Raw genomic sequence first — 20,639 nt, 5'->3', positions numbered from 1 at the left:
GAGCCCTAACTCTGTATAGTAGTAGTTTAAAACTCCTGGCATTAATTGGATCTAATTATTAGACTACACAAATTTTGTTTAGAGGAAGAGAGCAAAAATTAAAATAAAAAATATTTAATTTTCATAAAAGTCAAATTACTCTAATGTATTTTGGCATTAATATTCCTAAGTTAACTACTTGGGAACTTATTCAGAAATGCCCCCTTTTTGTTAGATTCTAAGATGAAATATGTGACCCTGCATGGACAACAGAGATTGCCTTCTACAGAGCGTGCAAGGAGCAAAACATAAAAAGGACAAAAAAGGGCATTGCTGCATTCCAAATCTCCCCGTGATATATGATCAATCACTTGATAAATGATTACCCGCCAGCATATCGGGTCTAACAATACCCAGATTTAATTCAACCGTGACTAGAAAAGAGAACTTCTCCTTTGGAGCGAGCGCTGTGGATATTCTCTGTATACTAGCGACATATCAATGTCACGATAAAAGACACCTTTACACCACACAACATTTCCATTATGGCACATCTCTAAAGAAAACTCTTAACACACGAGCGCTATGTGCTGCTTTTCATCCACAATTATGGAGGTAGAGCTGTACACCATATTTTACTTTAGGGCAGTTGCAGGCAAGCGTATTTACTGACCGCATCAACAAAATGTTGGATTGCACTTGTCCCCATGTTATTCTATGGGGCCGAGCACATGTCCGCTTTTTTCCTTGGACAGAGTCGGTCCCAAGAAAAAAATCCACTGCAAACTGATCTGATTCGTATCATACTCGGCCATGCAAGTCAATCAGTGAGTGGGAAACATCAGACTGCATTATTATGACATCTGAGTGCAGTCCAATTTCCTTACACTTACACACTGTGATCACACTCTGATTAAATTCTGATCAGAGTGTGATTTGCATAATTGGTCCAATTTTATCTTGTCATATTAGCCTTAGTCAAAGGGTTTGCTGACATCTGAGTATAAAATAAATGACATGGGGTCCTCCCTATTTTTGATAACCAGTAAAGATAAAGCAGACAGTCGTGATTTGATATTATCAGGCTGGGAAGGTCCCTTATTATTGTGCCCTTCCCACCCTAGAAATACAAGCCTGCAGCTGCCCCAGAAGTGGCACATCACATGAGATGAGCCAACTCTGGTGCTTTGCCTTCCCGATTGCCCTGGTGCGGTGGCAATCGGGGTTATGGTAGTTTGGGTTGATGTCAGCTGTAAATTGTCAAAAATAAAACATACACACAAAAAATATTTTTTTGGAAAAATGTCATTTTCCCTGGTTCACCAATTTCTCAAAAAAAAAAAAAAGCTGGACTGCGTCGGACCTATGTGGGAACTTATTTTATAATAACTTGGTGAATGAGGGACAGTGTCTTGTTTATATTTCTCTCTTTTTATGTTTTTCATGTTTGAAATGATTTTAAATTATTTTTAGCATAAAATACATGAATTTAAGTAAATAAAAAGCCAAAGTAGTTTATATAATTTAAGTCACAGAGTAATTCCAGACTTATATTAAGGGCTCATACCCATTACTGTAAAAAAAAACCTGTCCGATATCGGTCCAGAAAAATCGGACAAGTGTCAGTGATTTTCTTGCAAGTACAATGCGATTTTTATCACCTAGCATCCGAATGACATCCAATATACATGCAAATACAGTATGATTCGATTGCAATGCGATTTTCACATGAGCTTTTACATAGAATAATTCTCTATGTAATTTAAACAAAGTTTTCAAAGGAAATATTCTTTATATATATCAGATACATATGTATACAGACACATAGATAGATACAGATAAACAGACATAAATATGTAATTGAGATATATAGTCAGTGCTTTGCCTGTGTAGCTTACTGTACATGGATTTTATTAATAAATTATTTTCTGAAAAAAATGGTGTGGGGTCCCTCAAAATTTTATTAACCAGCAGATGGAGTTCAGCAGGTTTGCTTGGCATCTGAGGACTTTTTCGTCCCAGTTGTTTTTACATAAATGTTTTACATGAGTTTTTTTTTAAATAGACTTCCTTCAGCTGGAGACAGATTTTTATAATACCCATGGAGCTTCCCAGGCTATTAATATATGTTCATAGCTGTATACTAATCCTTTCCTGGTTATTAAAATGGGGACACCAAATAAAAGATGATATAGTGTAACTGTATCATTAATAACCAGCAAAGGCTAGGCATACAGCTGATATTAATAGCATAGGAAGTTGCCATGGATATTGGCCCAGTCCCAGACTAAAAGTATCAGCTCTCAGCCACCATAGAAATGTATGTTTAGGATTAAATTTACAGGGGTATCTGGCTTTGGGGTACAAGTCTGCAGTCCCTCTATGTGACTGCTCACTTGTGAAACCTCACATCATGTGCACTGTGAGCTGTGAGGATTCTCCGGTCACAGCATTGGGAGCAGTGGGCACGAAACTGCAAGTATGTGATTTGCACACATGCAATCATGTTCCAATTAGATGGGCGTGGCCTCACTCACTGCAAGTGCATTGACCGAGGCCGGACACAGTCTAGTTGGAATGTGGCCGGAAGAATGCAAATTGTGTACTTTCGGTCACATGACTGCCAGCTCTTGGCACTGGCACCGGAGAATGCTCACGTAGAGTGACTGCAGACTTCTAACCTAAGGCTGGACAACCCATTAAGTCTGATCTATAAAAGGTTGAAAAATACAAGTTTAAAAAAACAGATAACGTAAGAAAACAGTAGTGTTTCAACCATCGGATGGCTGTGGCCTCAGTCACTACAAGTGTATTGACAGAGGCTGGACAATGTCTAGTTGGAATGTGGCTGGAAGTTTGCAAATTGCATACTTGCGGTCACATGACTGCCCGCTCTTGGCACTGGCACCGGAAAATGCTATAGGTTAATGTTATTAAATGAGCACTGACTACATTAGTATGTGATTGATCACCGCACATTAGGTGCAGTATATGTGTCTATAAAAGGATCTGGATGTGACATAAGTAAATCCAAGACAGACACCGATATATAGACAGACTTCTACCAGGCTCTGGGGTCAACACCATTTACACAGGTAAAGGAGGAAGAGAACTGAACACATCCTATCAACTATGGAAACCATCCTCACAATCCAACAGAACCCTAACAGTTATGCCCTCTACACTGGAGTCTACTTCCTTCCGATCACATGTGTAAGCTGGATGCCTGTGGCATTATGCCCTTAGTGTGGACTCGTGGAAATAGCTATGGATAGTCATAAAATTGGTGTAACCTTTGCAGCCGCCCAAAGATCAACAGCCAAGGGGGCTCACTACCACCTCCAAAGGATGTGGAATAGTATATTATGATAAGCTATTGGACTGCTAAAGACCCATATAGTGTTCTTGCACATGAGCCCTCTTCTGTCTGTGTCCATTCCTTGTAATACAACAACACTAGCAACATCACTAGTGCTACCAGGCCACATGGTTAAAATTATCTGGAATAAAAAACTATGGGCTCCCAATGGTGAAATATGAACTGCTCACCACTGCACACAACCTTTTAACAGGTCAAAACGGTGCACGTGAAGGAATGCAAATCGGGTAAGAGGTCAACACACAATTACCTCTAACTTCCAACAAACCATTTATGAAGGAATATTCACAGACCCTACCCCAAAGATAAAAAAAAAATCTACAGAGGCACAGTGGGAATCCCTCAACTGGTCAATGAGGTGCAACCTGAAGAAACCCGAAAATTATATTCAGGAAGAAGAGGAGGAAGTCCTCCCCCAATCTGACCTACAGCAAAACCAACAATTCAGTGAATCATTGAAACCTTGCAAGCCTGGATATGACATTGATCACGTGTCAAGACAACAAACCCTAAAAGGCCCAAAAATGATGTTCAGGAAGAAGAGGAGAAGAACATCGCACAGTTGTTTCACCCTTCTTTATGCGAAAAAAAACCCATCCAGTAACTAAGAATCAGCTTTAGAGAGTAACTTACACAAAAATCATTGGATGATAAAACATGTCTACTGAATACTGCATATAAGAACATAAAATACATTACAATAGGATTGTTTCAAACTAACCACCATAAGAAAAAGAAAATGCCAGTCTTACATCTTTGCTCTCTTCCAGATCTGACTCGCTACTAAATTCCTCTGTATTCAGGTTTTCAAAATCCGATTCTCCCACAGCGATAGGTACGGTTACGGTGAGGCTTGGGTTGTGTATGAAGGACATGTAATCACTTTCATCAATGATGTATTTCTCAACGCTGCTACCGATTCCACTTGTGGCAGTAGTTCCATTCCCATCTTTCAAGTAGTCAAAATCTTTGCTGATTTCCACAGTGGTATGATTGGATATGCAGCTGTCTTTTTGGTTTTGCATGTCATCAAGGGGTTTGTTTTCCTCTAATTCCTTCTTTTTTTTGACAAATGCATTTTGGATAAACTCGCGTACGCTCTTCTTGACATAAGCTATCCCAATGTGCATTCTGGCCACAGCAATTTGCAAATTATTCATTTCATTATCATCGTCTGTAGCAGCAAGATTGTCAGAGCTAAATGAGCTCAACAGCAAAGCTAAGAACAGGTTTAACACCTACGGAAGCAATTAAAAGATAAGACAACACATCAGGAATTTGCTAAATATTATGAATATAAACTAAACGCTACTTTTTCACTCAGGTATAGAAATTCGAAAAATTGCCCTTTTTAATTTAAGGCCCAACAAAAGTTCTGGGGATTCTTCAGTTGGCCCTACTCACACGTGATAATTTGGACCTATTCTAGGAGATTGACATAATCTTAAGTCCTATTCACATTAGATTTTTTAGGTTCATCAAAGCAAAAGGTGGCTACTTTGAAGAACCTAGAATATAAGATAATTTCAGTTGTTTCACACTTTTTTGTTAAGTATATAATTCCACGTGTTCATTCATAGTTTTGATGCCTTCAGTGTGAATGTACAATTTTCATAGTCATGAAAATACAGAAAAATCTTTAAATGAGAAGGTGTGTCCAAACTTTTGGTCTGTACTGTATGTGTTAAACATGTCTATTGGGTTCTATTACCAGATAGACTTAAAGGTGATTGCCTAAGCAGCATGCCACAAAAAAAGTATGGAACAGTGTAGTAAACAGTGATTTTCTAGTAACGATAAGAATCTGATAAAGGGGTAATCTCCTGTTCATAAATGGGTAAATTGTATAGTGCTTGTAAAACACGAAACTTACATTTGCAATTGACCCCTGCTGACCCAGTGTGGCCGTTTACTTAGGCAAGGAGTGCATGGCACAGGGAGACTCAATGTCAGCCTGTTACCAACATTCGGAAGCTAGCTGGAACTGGCCAACTTCAGTCTCCCTGTACTTTAAAATAACATGCCACACTAAGACAGAGTTACTTCTTCTCCCATGGCTTGTTCACTGGAAAGTTGATACAGAAATAACCACTTTTCGCATGCATAAGCACACCTAAAGCACCCCATTACATTTTTAGGAATGTTCTTCAATGACATAACTTACCACTAAATTTCCGATGACCATCACCATCAGGAACACTGTTAAACACATAGATTGTCCTGCCACCTCCATACAGTCCCACATGGTCTCAATCCATTCTCCACATAGCACTCGGAATACAATCAGGAAGGAGTGGAAGAAGTCATTCATGTGCCAGCGAGGAAGAGTACAAGTATCGGGAGCAATCTTACAGACACATTCCTTGTAGCTTTTACCGAACAGCTGCATGCCAACTACGGCAAAGATGAACACTATGATGGCCAACACCAAGGTCAGATTTCCCAAAGCTCCCACTGAGTTACCGATGATCTTAATCAGCATGTTGAGGGTTGGCCATGATTTTGCCAATTTGAAGACACGAAGCTAAAGGAGGAAAAGCAAAGTGTTACTCTTACATTTTACTTGCTTTCTTTCAGCTGCATTGCTTTCATGTCATGAGAGATGGCTACATTGATTCACTTTATCCAAGAAATAAAATATTACGAAAAGGATTCAGAAAGGTATTAAATTAGAAAAAGAGTTATTATTCACCCTTCTAACCAGCAGAAGTATCAGATCCTAGATTTGCATTTTTCAATCATCACACAATGCCCAATTTTGGTCTTATTGGAGTATGTATTTTATTCAAATTTGATGTCAGAAATTAGATGTCATATGTGTTTGCAAAAACAATGACTTTATTTTGCCACTCTCCTATAAAACTCTGACTTGTGAAAGTACCCTAATGACATTTTTTTCTCCAGTCTCTCTAATAACAGCCCTTGATTTTAAGGCTATAAGACTTTTCTTGGTGGCCACCCCACTACTGCCCTTCTTGAACAGTATCTCAATTTTTAAAGATCACTCTCGCAAATTAATGACTCTGCCTTAGTCTTTACATTCTTCATAAAGGTCATTCCAGTTTCCTGTGAACATGTATTTCCATCTTATCACTAGTAACTGTTTAATAATTATTCCAAACAATCATTTGCATACATTTCATAAACTTACCAATCTGAATGATCTGAGAACTGACAACCCTTCGACATTCGAAAGACCGAGTTCCATCAAACTGAGGGAAACAATAATACTATCAAATATGTTCCATCCGACTTGGAAATAATAATATGGATCAAGGGCAATCAGCTTAAATACCATTTCAGCCGTAAAAATACCTGTAAAGACCTTTGAAGAAAAAAAAATGGCACATTTAAATATAAAAAAAAAACAAAATATTTCATACATGGATCCAAACACTTATAAAGCCTAATAAGCAAAAGCAAGATTTTACTATGACTGTACTAAAAAAAATGTGACTGTGTCTTTTGTAGCAAAGTTGGAAAAAAATGAAGCAATAAAAACAGAAAAGAAAAGCAATCTCTGCATTTTCTGTTCCGCACTGTGCCAGAACATAATGTTAACACCGTGGTCTCTTCTCAGTTCTAAAAATGGAAAATGCAATGTGAAATTGCATAATGAAAGTAGCACTTTGACATAGATGGATTTAGTATGGCTAGGTTTAGTACAAAAGAGAAAATCTTATATTCCATGTATAGCGTCAGCCTTTGGTAGAGTTGTACTGATTTCTAAAAACTCTATGGGACTGACGGAGGTAGGAGAACATTTTAGTCGCCTAGTCCCACACATTTTGAATGGAGTGGTGATGTGTACATATGTCTACTCTATTCAAACTGGGACATGTGTCCCATGTTCTAGTGACCGTGGTGGCCACAGAAGACTGACTGTGTATCAGCCAAACAAATGGACATACCCCTAGTCCCTGCGGAGATCATAGGCTTGAACAAGATAGCCTTGTAAAAAATACATCCTCGGAACTCCTGTCTGCCATGACAACCCATCAGCACACCAAAAACTCATCGTGGGAGAGTCAATGAATATGGGAAGCGACACCATCCCCCATTCCTATGCACCTAAATTCTGATGTAACGATTGATAGCGGCATCTCAGAACTTAAACTGTTGTGATCGGCCCAGTTATTCTCAGATACAATAACGTAGCTGGAACCTGCGCATGATGGATCGGTCTTAATTACTGAGCCCACTCCTGTGCACACATCCTTCCTAAATATATAGTAGATTTTGACAAAAGGTTGAATACTATATTCACATTAGCAGTAATATTCCATTATTACAATGCAACCTAAATAAAATTTGTTCATACTGTAAATACTGTAGCTGCTAAATTTCGCAATAAGTGTGTTGATCTGTCATTTGGATATTTTTGGAGGTACCGTACTAAATGACAATCTATTTAATAATTCATCTCTTCAAAGTACACGAAAGGGAGAATAAACAATGAAACTGACAACCTCAGCCAAAGTGTGGTTGCTAATTACTCGGCACACAAAGTGCACTGCGGTCTATTAATTTTTCATGCCTTTGGTATAAAAGGATAAAACATAGCGCAAAATCTTTGCTGGCAGATGAGGAAATGAAAACTTATAGAGAGGATTCTGGATAAACCGGAGACATGATCCAATATTACAGGGGTCCTTATACAAAGCAACCCTTTTTTTAATGTGCCGATGCCCGTGATCAGTGGATCTCTGTGGGCAGTGGCGTAACTTCAAGCTCATGGGCCCCAATGTAAAAACTCTAACGGGAACCCAAATAATTATAAGTCTTTAATAGTATTATTCTTTTTATATAGGTTCCCTAGGCTCCAGGGCCCTGGTGTGAACCCCTGTACCTATTGTAGTTATGCCTCTGTGTATGGGTCCTCTCCTGGTAACCCCCGGCACACAGGTTATTCTGCCAGTGGAAGCTAAATAAATGGGTGTCTATATAATTCAAAGATTATTTGAACCTGCCAGAGTGGGAGCTTCGTATCCAGAAAAGATCTCTGGGCTCATAAATGGGTTCTTGAGTTGGGACTTATTGTGTCCAGCTATCTGTATAGCGGAAGGGGAGTGTGATCTCGGTTCTCTATTTGTCCATAATGATGATCTGAAGTGTATACTCTTATACTTCAGCACGAATCACCAATATACACAGCATCGCTAAGCAGTATGGTCGGGATACAACATTGTGCTGCATACCAAAACTTGTGGCAAGCGGGTACAGGATAGGTAAAAGTTCATGGTAATTTGAGTCAGTACTTTTATCCCGTATATTCCACCTATTCTTGATATACTACCCATCTGCCTCCAGCCCCTTCTGCTCTTCCCTTCCATATTTTTCTATAACCACCATCTGTCACTCAGCTCTAAGCGGAGGTGGGTCCATTTTTTCTGCTAAGCTTGTAACACAAGCTATAGTTACACCCCTGAGTAAGACACAATCAGCAATCGGAAAGCAAAAGATACAAACAAAATTTCCCCAGTCAGAGCTCAAACTACCAAGTACCAAACTTCTTCTAGCAACATCAGTATTAGAAATAATTTTATTGCAATACTTGGTGAATTTTTGGAGAAACATAGGGGTATTGCTCTAACATGACATATTTGGGAGCAATGAGCCTCTGTACTATTTACTTGGAGTTCAGTCAGCGCTTGTTCTGGGAAAGTGCTGCCAATCAGAAGCTAATGCAGTTCCCAAAATGCTAATTGATTGGGGCATAATAATCAACTGAGCCCTTAGTCATCTCAAAGGTTTCCCAATTGAGCCCTTGGTCATCTCAAAGGTTTCACGATTGTGCCCTTGGCCCTCTCAAAGGTTTCCCGATTGAGTACTTGGCCATCTCAAAGGTTTCCCGATTGAGCACTTGGCCATCTCAAAGGTTTCCCAGTTGAGCCCTTGGCCACCTGAAAGGTTTTCCAGTTGAGCCCTTGGCCATCTCAAAGGTTTTCCGATTGTGCCCTTGGCAATCTCAAAGGTTTCTCGATTGAGCCCTTGGCCATCTCAAAGGTTTCCCGATTAAGCCCTTGGTTATCTCAAAGGTTTCTCAATTGAGCCCTTGGCCATCTCAAAGGTTTCCCGATTGTGCCTTTGGCCATCTCAAAGGTTTCCCGAAGCCCCTCATTTGCATTTGGTTTAAAAGTGTTTTCTTTTTCAAGCACTCTACCACTGAAGTATAAAGTGCTAGCATGATTGTTTTAAGTCATAAATCCCCTATATCACCGTACAGAAAGTTTAATATGCATTGTGGGGGTGACAAACTCCCTTTAAACATGTAAGCCAGTGTGAACTGTGCACTATGCAATATTACATGCAGATATAAAGTATTGTAGAACAATATTTTGCACTGGCGATACATGGATTTGCTGTGTGCTGACATTTCTCTGTGCACAGCATCAAGAACTGCAGGATCTGCCATATAAGCACTTTGTGCCTTTCTACATGTCATAATTAAAGGTGACCTCTGCCATCCCAATACAGCCACTGAAATAAATTGGGCAATATTCTAGATAACAGAGCTCATCCAGTGCTGCGCATGCAATAGAGAGTAAATCAGTATAATTTCCTGTTATATCAGAACATTTAAAAATAAGCTAATAATTTGCCAAGACAGCAGTAAGAGATGCTTAAAAGGGTTGATTGTGTTTTATCATTGCTCCAATGCACCTAAAACATAAAGCGTACGCTAAATTGCATCTACAAAAAGAAGGGAGCTTTAAAAATAGTTTTATTTATTTCTAATATTTTACAGTTTGGGGTATTTGGCTCTTGTGCAGTTATGTGTCTCCGTGCCATGTCTGATTTTGGAGTCCTGTGTTTCTCTGCTCTATTTGCCCCTCCTGTCTGTAGGTTAGAAAAATAGGGCAGGCAGAAGTCAGTGAGTTGTGAGTTGTCAGACTACATTTAGCTTTGTTTGTAGTCTGTAACCATGGAAACACAACGAGCAGAATAGTAGATGTACACACAGTAGAATGTTATATATCACAACTATTTGCAAAGTTGCTTAATTCTTTTTTTTACTCTTTATTATTATTGCACTGGAACAAAAAAAATTGCAAAAATACCCAAATCCTTAACTTCAAGTTTTGCCTCTAATTACTGGTATACTGCTGATTCTATTTTATTACATGAGAAGGTGCTAGAGCCTTAGCGCAAAGGCAACCTTTAAATCATATTTGACAACTTTTCAGGAACATCGTGTAGGCCTCTGGAAAAGGAGAAGATCTTCTAAATTCTTGGAAGAGTTGCAAATCTCTGAGTCATTGCAGGAGCATCTAAAGTCAGAACTCCCTGAATGTGTCAGCAAACTCAGCCCTAGCATCCAATCACACAATTAGGGGGTTGGGAACTGGGCATGGTTTGAAAAAGGGGAGTGTTCATGCCTTAAAAAAATGTTAATTTTTCCATAGGAAAATGTTTGAAAGTTGGATAGTATGCTTTATGTTATGGCAAATTTGCATGTAGTGATGCATACAGATCACTCTGTGAGTTCAAATAATGGGTGCAATTCACATTGAATTAAAGGGTTGATCCCATATTGGGCATCAATGGAATATCTACAATAAATGTGGGTTCAGAATCTATTTTAAAAATGGTGGTCCCATCTTAGTTCCATCCTCTTATACGGGAAGCCAGCATGCAGGGTAATTTTCGGAACTCCCACACAAATTTATGGAGACCTGCACAAGCACTGAAAAACTGACCGTTCTTAAAACCTGGCTCCATTTTTAAACCAGATGCAAGCCCCAACAGACACATATATCTGCTATGGATGAGTTATAAACGTCCCAGAAAAAAAAATAATCCCATTAAGATTTTAGTGCATTTGACATCATGGTGGTGCAGTGGTTAGCACTGGAGCTTTGCAGTGCTGCAGTCTTGGGTTCAATTCCCACCAAGGACAACATCTGCAAAGAGTTTGTATGTTCTCTCTGTGTTTGCGTGGGTTTCCTTTGGGTTCTCCTGTTTCCTCCCACATTCCAAAGACATACTGATAGGGAATTTAGATTGTGATCCCCATTGGGGACAGCGACTATAATGTGTGCAAATCTGTAAAGCGCTGCGGAATATGTTAGCGCTATATAAAAATAAAGATTATTATTAGTGATGAGCGAATATACTCGTTACTCCAGATTTCTCGAGCACGCTCGGGGGACCTCCGAGTATTTTTTAGTGCTCAGAGATTTAGTTTTTATTGCCGCAGCTGAATGATTTACATCTGTTAGCCTGCATAAGTACATGTGGGGATTCTCTAGCAACCAGGCAACCCCCACATGTACTTATGCTGGCTAACAGATGTAAATCATTTAGCTGCGGCAATAAAAACTAAATCTCTGAGCACTAAAAAATACTTGGAGGTCCCCCGAGCGTGCTCGAGAAATCTCAAGTAACGAGTATATTCGCTCATCACTAGTGTTGAGCGATACCGTCCGATATTTGAAAGTATCGGTATCGGAAAGTATCGGCCGATACCGGCAAAGTATCGGATCCAATCCGATACCCGATACCAATACAAGTCAATGGGACTCAAGTATCGGACGGTATCCCTGATGGTTCCCAGGGTCTGAAGGAGAGGAAACTCTCCTTCAGGCCCTGGGAACCATATTAATGTGTAAAATAAAGAATTAAAATAAAAAATATTGCTATACTCACCTCTCCGAGGGAACCGGCAGCGTTGTTTGCTTAAAATGCGCGCTTTTCCTTCCTTCCGTGACGTCACGGCTTCTGATTGGTCGCGTGCCGGCCATGTGGCCGCGACGCGACCAATCACAGCAAGCCGTGACGTAATTTCAGGTCCTTCTAGGCATTCAGTATTTTAAAATTACGTTCCGGCTTTGTGATTGGTCGCGTCGCGGCCAACATGGCGACGCGACCAATCACAAGCCGTGACGTCACGGGAGGCAGGAGACGCGCGCATTTTAAAATGCGCGCGTGTCCAGCCTCCCGTGACGTCACGGCTTGTGATTGGTCGCGTCGCCCATGTGACCGCGACGCGACCAATCACAAAGCCGGAACGTAATTTTAAAATACTGAAGGACCTGAAATTACGTCACGGCTTTCTGTGATTGGTTGCGTCGCGGCCAACATGGCGACGCGACCAATCACAAGCCGTGACGTCACGGGAGGCTGGACACGCACGCATTTTAAAATGCGCGCGTCTCCTGCCTCCCGTGACGTCACGGCTTGTGATTGGTCGCGTCGCCATGTTGGCCGCGACGCGACCAATCACAAAGCCGGAACGTAATTTTAAAATACTGAATGCCTAGAAGGACCTGAAATTACGTCACGGCTTGCTGTGATTGGTCGCGTCGCGGCCACATGGCCGGCACGCGACCAATCAGAAGCCGTGACGTCACGGAAGGAAGGAAAAGCGCGCATTTTAAGCAAACAACGCTGCCGGTTCCCTCGGTGAGGTCCAGGCTGCGTCGGAGAGGTGAGTATAGCAATATTTTTTATTTTAATTCTTTATTTTACACATTAATGTTGTTTCGATACCGATACCCGATACCACAAAAGTATCGGATCTCGGTATCGGAATTCCGATACAGCAAATATCGGCCGATACCCGATACTTGCGGTATCGGAATGCTCAACACTACTCATCACTAATTATTATTTATTATTATTACATCCCAATTTAAAGGAGACAAAGTGTATTTTTTTTAAAGTGAAATCAGTGATGGAACAAACACATAGCTTCCATATAAGCACATAGCCCCTTCACAAATAAAAAATGCATCTCCCCCAACCACATTGACCAAGACTAACATATCTCAAATATCTCAACCCAGGCACAATGAATAGATGGGATCCACAGGCTTTCCATTTCTATGTAAATGAAGCCTTTATTTGAAATAAAAGATGCCTGCTTTTCATTTGTGCCAGCTCAGCAGCGTCCATTCTGCAGAGTCAGAGCTTCCACCCAGTAAACAGCGCACCGAACCTGCCATTACTGCAGTATTTGCAGCTTTCTAGACAGTAGATCAATGTATGTTCTCTCATTTTCATTGGCAAATGAAAACGAAGTTTGCCGTTCTCGGTCCTTACTCTTTAAAAAAATAAATAAATATTCATTTACTTTGTTGATTGTCATAAGCTATCGAGAGGTAACATAAGCAAAGTGCCAAGGCCTTACAGTTCCTAAAGTGTAATTTATTAAAAATATAATGTAGCAAAAATGTGTATTTATAAGCAAAAAAAAAAATAGTAAAAAAAATGGCCCATAGATTTTTTTTTTATATTTTTATGGTCTCTGTTGAGGACCATGATATAATTTAGCTGAAAACAAGTCCAGGCTTCTGGTTCTCTTTTGTTTTCAAGGAAAAAGGGAAATAAACAGAACTTCTCTGATATCATTGATAATTGACATAAGATTACTATTTTCCTTCATTTTTTTGTGGGAAAATGAAAATCAAATCCCACCACTAACATCTTGCCATTACAACACAGTGACAGGATTATCCACAGCTCATGATCAAATTACATTTTCAGTTCAATTTACATATTTATAAACAATACATTTGATTTCCATAAATGACATTATGACTAATAGATATTGTGATGTAATTACCGTCTTGTCGATTGTGATCTTTTTGATCTTGGAAAAAATACAGCAATATCAAAGCTTCTAATCATTGTCAAGTTATTAGGTACATCGGAGAAAGGTACCAAGCTGTAAAAAATAGGACTTATCCCCTGCCACCCCAGAGTGCCTATGTTTGGGGTAAGAACCATGGCCAATTCTGGTCATTTAACCCCTTGATTTCCTAGTAACCCAATCTGAGACAGGGGAACTCCTGTGTTGTCAGCTCTTGGGGTCTAAAAAGGAGAACTGTAAGGATACATTCTCATGATGAGTTTTTTACGCTGCATATTTTTTTAAAAAAATGCAAGTAACGTGGGTGTAGAAGTGGGGCAGAAAATGTTCAAAAACTCACTAAAAACTATGGTAATTGTGGAACCATAAAAAAAAATTATAACTTCTCCTACTCATTAAAAGTATTTTTTACACAGTCATTGACTCACATTTTCGCAAAAAAAAAAAAAGCCAGCATAAACCGACTTGTCAAAAGGTGCCTTGATTGTAATGGGTTCGTTGTCTATCTGCAAAAATTACGGATAAGACATGAATGAAATAAAATGTGTGAAATTGGCCTAAGCTTGTGTCAGTCTGTGTCATAGTGAAGCAGATCGCAAGGTATTAGGTAAAGGAGTATGCAAAAACATATGTTTTAAAATAAATATAGAAAACAGTAATATGCTAATGATATTAAAAATGTAATTACACGTATAATAAAAGTATTGAAAAAATCCACCAAGAATTCCGAAAAAAATAATTAACAATTTCAGAAATGAAAGAAAACAAAATACATAATTACTAGGTTTCCACACAACCGTAGTAACTTGAAAGTAGCGTGAAATGTAAAGATGTTGTCTGCAGAATTAAACAATCTGTCACTCTCTAAAGTCTATTCAACCAAAAACGTTTATTTTACCGTCATTTTTTTTTTACCCTTATACTCATTTATTTTATTACTTTTACTGTTCTTTGAAATAAGAATTCCCTGGCGAATTCCTTTGTATTGTTTCCATGACAACCTGTCTAGTATCAAGATGAAGTTTCACACTTCCAAGCTGGAGATGACATCTTTCTTTTCTCTGGCTGAATCCTGACCCATAATGAGACTGATTTGATCTCTGGTTCAATTTTAGCCTGAGAATTGGACTTACATAATAGGACAAACCTATGGTTCATCTTGGTGGTTTTATTAGACGTCTCTAGAGAAACGAAAATCGCACAAATGCTTTATTTTATCAAGTAAAGATGTTCATTAACGCAAGAACTTACCAGATTTCCAACATAGAGCACATCGTTAAATTCTGGAGTGATGGGATAATGTTCCATGGCCATAAATAACGTGTTTAAAACAATACAGATTGTAATCGCGAGGTCGACAAATGGGTCCATGACTATGACATTGAGTACGTGCTTTATTTTTAGCCATGTGTCACAGCAGTCCCATATCAAATATGTGTTGGAAAATTTGTTCCAACATGGTGGGCATTTTTGCCTGGATTCTTCCAATTCTGTAGAATACATAAAAACAGACATTGAAACATAAAATGAACTACGGGCCACTCTGCAAAATAAGAATACACCAGTATTATTATCCAAGTGTACCTGAACATTGCTGACAAACTGCACATTTTTTTTCAACACTCCCCATTAGAACATTTAAAGTTATGACATGTATTATTACATTGGACTCCATTGTATTCGTGAAGAAATCCCTTTAAGCAACAGTTCATTTTCTGATGACGTATTCCACTTAAAGAGGATCTATCACTAGCTGAAAAAAAATGAGTTACATTATAAAATTCTCTGAGCTCCCCTGATTCTGCCTCTCTTTTCCATTTTTTCCTGCATTGCTCCATTGCAGAGATATTCACATTTATTGCTTTTGCAGCGCAATATGTGAAAACTCTGCTTGTATTTCTCTGCTTTGTATTTCATGGGCATTTCTCCAGAGCCACCATTCCCTCTGAGATGCTGCCAATCACCTCACTACTATTCTCAGACACTGACAAGCTATGATTGTCAGCGTCAAGGAGGGGTGGGTGAGAGCACACCACCCATGAAAAAACTCCAGTGAAATGCCCAGTTGCGCTACAAGCAAAGATTTCACATATAGTGCTCCGAAAAAATAAATATGAATATCTGTGCAAAAGAGCAACGCAGCGCAAAATGGAAAAACAGCAGCAGAATCAAGGGGTCTCATGGACTCATGGATTTGTATAAATTATTCAAAGGAAACCTGTCAGCAGAAGAAACACTATTATCCTGTAGATATGGGGTTAATCTGCAGGTTTATAGCGTTATTAACCTGCCCGGCACCCGCACTTAGCTGAACAATGGGATGAGAAAATTAACTCTATTCCCCCCTACATCATTCCGGTTTCATTCAGAGGGGCGGCACCGGCGATGGATCAGTTCCAGCTCTGTGTCGTGGCTGAGTATACAGAGCGGCCACTGTAACCGCTCCCCTGGCCCTGACTGATACTCGCTCTGCATTGGGGCCAGCTGTCAGTCAGGGCCGAGGGTGCTGGTTACAGCCACCGCTATGTATACTCAGTGGTGACTCAGAGCGGTGACTGAACCTGCGCCGACCCCGTGACTAAAACCGGAACGCTGCAAGAGGGAATAAAGTTAATTTTCTCCATGCAGCAATCAGCTAAGTGCGGGCGTCGGGCAGGTTAGTAATTATATTAACCTGCGGATTGACCCTACATCTGCAGGTTAATAGCATTTTTTCTGGTGACAGGTTACCTTTAATTCAATTTTTTGTAGCAGATGACAGATCCTCTTTAATGCTTCAAGTATCAGATCATTTTCAATCCATCCTTGCCCTTATTGTTCTGAATGTTCTCTTTATCCTGATATTTCAATAAGGAAGATTATCTGATTTGCATGAACTTGAGGGCTGTGGTTTTCTACTACATGGGCTTTGGATGTTGACCCTACCAGATTGCACGTTCTTTGCCGATAGCGCCTACTTCTACACTCCTGGTGCCTTGGTTGTGATGGTGTTAAACTGATATATTCCCACATCATCTGGAGGTTCTGGTCATCAAATTATGGTTCGGATTGTAAGGTATATTTGTAGTAAATGGTGGAAACAAAATTATTTTAGAAGCTAAAAAATATAATATTAATTTCCAGAAACTCTTTATTTGGAATTATTCAAGATTAAATGAATGTAGAGGATCATAAATTAATTAAGGATTTTATTGTATAGGGTCATATACTGTAGATATTTTGTTTTCATTGATGACGACTTTCCCTATTTAAATATGTGTGAATGTTTGAGGAAGGCAATGCAGCTGAAATATAAATACAGAAGCTAACATTTAAGACTCCATTGACCAATCTGGCAAATAATAGTAATCATAATAAAATTCCCTATTGGAGTAATGCAGGGAAGGTGAATTTTCAAAGATTCATTAGTGTCTACATACTCTGTATTATTAGAGAAGTGTGACTTTATAGTCTGTGGGGTCCAGTAGTTTAGTTGAGTAGATTAGGCGAAACCTACATAAATCAAAAACCTTTGGGAGAGTTGTAATGGGTTCAGTTAAATTCATATATAAGTAGTAATGCCTCAGATGAGATAAGAGTCTTTAAGAGTCCATAAAAAATAAAAGTTTGCAAAAATGTTTTATTTTTTGTTCCTTTAATTGCAAGCAGATTCATAGGGTTCCGTGTCTTGAGATTCAGATCAGTAGACAGGAGCACAGATCAGTAGACAGGAGCACAGATCAGTAGACAGAAGCACAGATCAGTAGACAGAAGCACAGATCAGTAGACAGGAGCACAGATCAGTAGACAGGAGCACAGATCAGTAGACAGGAGCACAGATCAGTAGACAGAAGCACAGATCAGTAGACAGGAGCACAGATCAGTAGACAGGAGCACAGATCAGTAGACAGGAGCACAGATCAGTAGACAGGAGCACAGATCAGTAGACAGGAGCACAGATCAGTAGACAAGAGCACAGATCAGTAGACAGGAGCACAGATCAGTAGACAAGAGCACAGATCAGTAGACAGGAGCACAGATCAGTAGACAGGAGCACAGATCAGTAGACAGAAGCACAGATCAGTAGACAGGATCACAGATCAGTAGACAGAAGCACAGATCAGTAGACAGAAGCACAGATCAGTAGACAGGATCACAGATCAGTAGACAGGAGCACAGATCAGTAGACAGGAGCACAGATCAGTAGACAGGAACACACAGCTCTTTCCTAAGCACACACACAGAGTGGAAGAGTATGAATTTATTAGAAAGTGTATGGTCCCGATTCATTAAGACTGGTGTTTTATACACTGGTTTTAATGAAGCGAGTGCTCGAGTAAGACATGCCGAGTTCATGAAAAAAATGTGGCTCTTTAGTGAATTACACAAATCCTTTAAACTGTGGTGTGCCACCGCCAGAAATGTCTGGAATCCAGGGGCTGTTGTAACGTACAATTATAATACATTTGCATTTGTTGTAAATTCTAATACATTTGTCGGAAGCTCTTCGTCATGGCCAAACTCTACCCCTCTTTTCAAAAGTTAGTGACTGAAACTGGATTAAATACATCAAAAGTTGCAACATTTTTGCTATATTTCAAGCAATTTTACTCCAAAAGTCTCAAGTAAAAATACTTGATGAATCAGAGCCTTTTCTTTTTTTCTCAGAGGAGCGATATGTATGGTATATTGTCTTCTAAGCTGTGTATCTCTCAAGGGATTTTTGGGCAACTCGTATTGGTTTCATGACTAGGATTCCCCACCCATCTGCCGGCAATTATGGGGACAAACATTTTTTGCAAACATTTAGTTACTTATTACAGGAATAGACAAACTCTGTTCACAATCACACTGAAACTATTTTAAAAAGTATGTACGGTATACAGTATATATATATATATATATATATATATATATATATATATATATATATACATATATATATATATTATAATCCTATAAAATGTATGCAATGGTGAAGTGCATAATTTCGATTATAATTCCTTTCCATGTTCAATGGACAGAAAGCTTCAAAAATATTTTTTTCTGGATACTACTAACATCAAAAGTATAACTAATTCTAAAATTAAAGCCATATAAAGAAAGTGACAGAATTTTGTAGGGCAAGCATTATAACTTGCCTACAGCAGTCAAAATCTAGCTTCTAAATGTCTACATTGTGAAAGTCAATGTGAGTGACAATGGGCCACCGTCAGCAAATATCCTGGACAAACACAAATGAACGAGTTAAAATAAAAACAACAGGATACTAGCCATTAATCCTAGAAAATGCAATAAAAAAGATGTAAAAAAGAGAGTGGTGACAATTAAATAAAAAGAAATGAAAATGAAATAAAGAAGAATAGAAAAAAAAAAGAAGAAAAAGATAAAATATTGTGGAATAATTAATAATGATAATAATAATAATAACAATAATAATAATAATAATAACAATAATAATAATAATAAGAAGAAGAAGAAGAATTGTATTTATATAACACCTACAAATTCTGCAGCACTTTACAATTAAGCAGGGACATGTACAAACAATAAAGGCATCTGAACAGTTACATGAGGATTGAGATCCCACAAGCTTACAATCTGTAAGAGTAAGTGAATAAAGTAAAATAAAATACATGCATAAATAAATATAAATACTTAAATGAATTTAAAGAAAATGAAATAAAATAAAAAAAATAAGGTGGAGTAATTAGTTCCATGAAAACATAAGCATTGTAAAATTTACATAGATGAGTTTACCATACTGTGAAAAATAGACTTTGTGGTTCTCCCCCAAAACTGGGGAGCTGTAAACAAAAGTGTTAATATCTCGAGAATGGCTGCATATTTTAATAAGCAATACATTGCAAAAATAATTGTTTTTCCAAGCACTATCTAAAATACCCATCTATGAAGAAGGGAATAAACTTTTAAATTTTAAGAGAGTCCTACACTGTATGAAAAATTGCCCATTTTTCATTGATGTGTTAATAGTTAAGATAGGTACATTTTTAGGAAGTGACAGTTTTTAAAGATAAAGTTTATAAAAAAAAAGAAAAACAAGTGTCCTAAAATAAATGAAATAAAAAAAGTTTTCACTTTCAATCTCACTCTGGTCCACAATAAATGTTCCAGTTTCCTTGGTTGGTCTTATTAAAGACTGCCGGTGATGACATGTTGTACCAGTAAGTGACCACTGCAGCCAATCGGTAGCCTTAGAAGTCACATGACTTATGATATCACAAACTTACTTCAGAACCTGCTTTTTTTTAACCCCTGCCATAAACCAGAATGTCCGGTCATTCCATAATAATCTCATATATTTATATTATATTTTACTGGTGGGGATTGAAACGTTCAACAATATGGCTACTCATATACCGTATATCCGAACCCAGTTGAACAAAACACAAGTTATGTGTCCGCTGGCATCAGTTTTGAAATCATATGTAAAGCCAGACAACCCATAAAACTTTAGTTCAGGTCATAATAGTTATCTTACATGTAAATACATTGACATTTAACTTAAAATATTAGCGAAAAATGCATTTAAATGGTAGAGAGTACCTTCCATTGTGTTGGTGAGATTGCTGGCTATACTCAGAGCTCGTTGCCTTAATATAGGATCTTCCAATAAGTCCATGGAAACATGATATGAACTTAATCTTCTTTTCCTCAAATCATTTTCTGTGTTTGTCCCCTAAAAAA

At 38.5% G+C, this 20,639-nt stretch overlaps 1 protein-coding gene across 2 annotated transcripts in view; it reads right to left on the bottom strand.

The window, feature by feature from the left end:
* The window catches only part of LOC143784497 (sodium channel protein type 2 subunit alpha-like), a 230,078-nt gene that overhangs the window by 53,484 nt on the left and 155,955 nt on the right, over positions 1-20,639 (bottom strand). For both annotated transcript variants that reach the window (XM_077272796.1, XM_077272795.1), the window contains exons 13-17: positions 20,499-20,631; positions 15,204-15,442; positions 6,510-6,683; positions 5,523-5,882; positions 4,111-4,596 (exon numbers count right to left, since the gene is read on the bottom strand). In XM_077272796.1, the coding sequence (XP_077128911.1) occupies positions 4,111-4,596; positions 5,523-5,882; positions 6,510-6,683; positions 15,204-15,442; positions 20,499-20,631 (1,392 nt within the window). The remainder of the gene's footprint in view (positions 1-4,110; positions 4,597-5,522; positions 5,883-6,509; positions 6,684-15,203; positions 15,443-20,498; positions 20,632-20,639) is intronic.

This window comes from Ranitomeya variabilis, chromosome 7 (genome assembly GCF_051348905.1).
Source record: "Ranitomeya variabilis isolate aRanVar5 chromosome 7, aRanVar5.hap1, whole genome shotgun sequence".
NCBI lineage: Eukaryota > Metazoa > Chordata > Amphibia > Anura > Dendrobatidae > Ranitomeya > Ranitomeya variabilis.
Note: the sequence above shows the minus strand (reverse complement) of the source record. Positions and strands in the feature narration are given on the sequence as shown.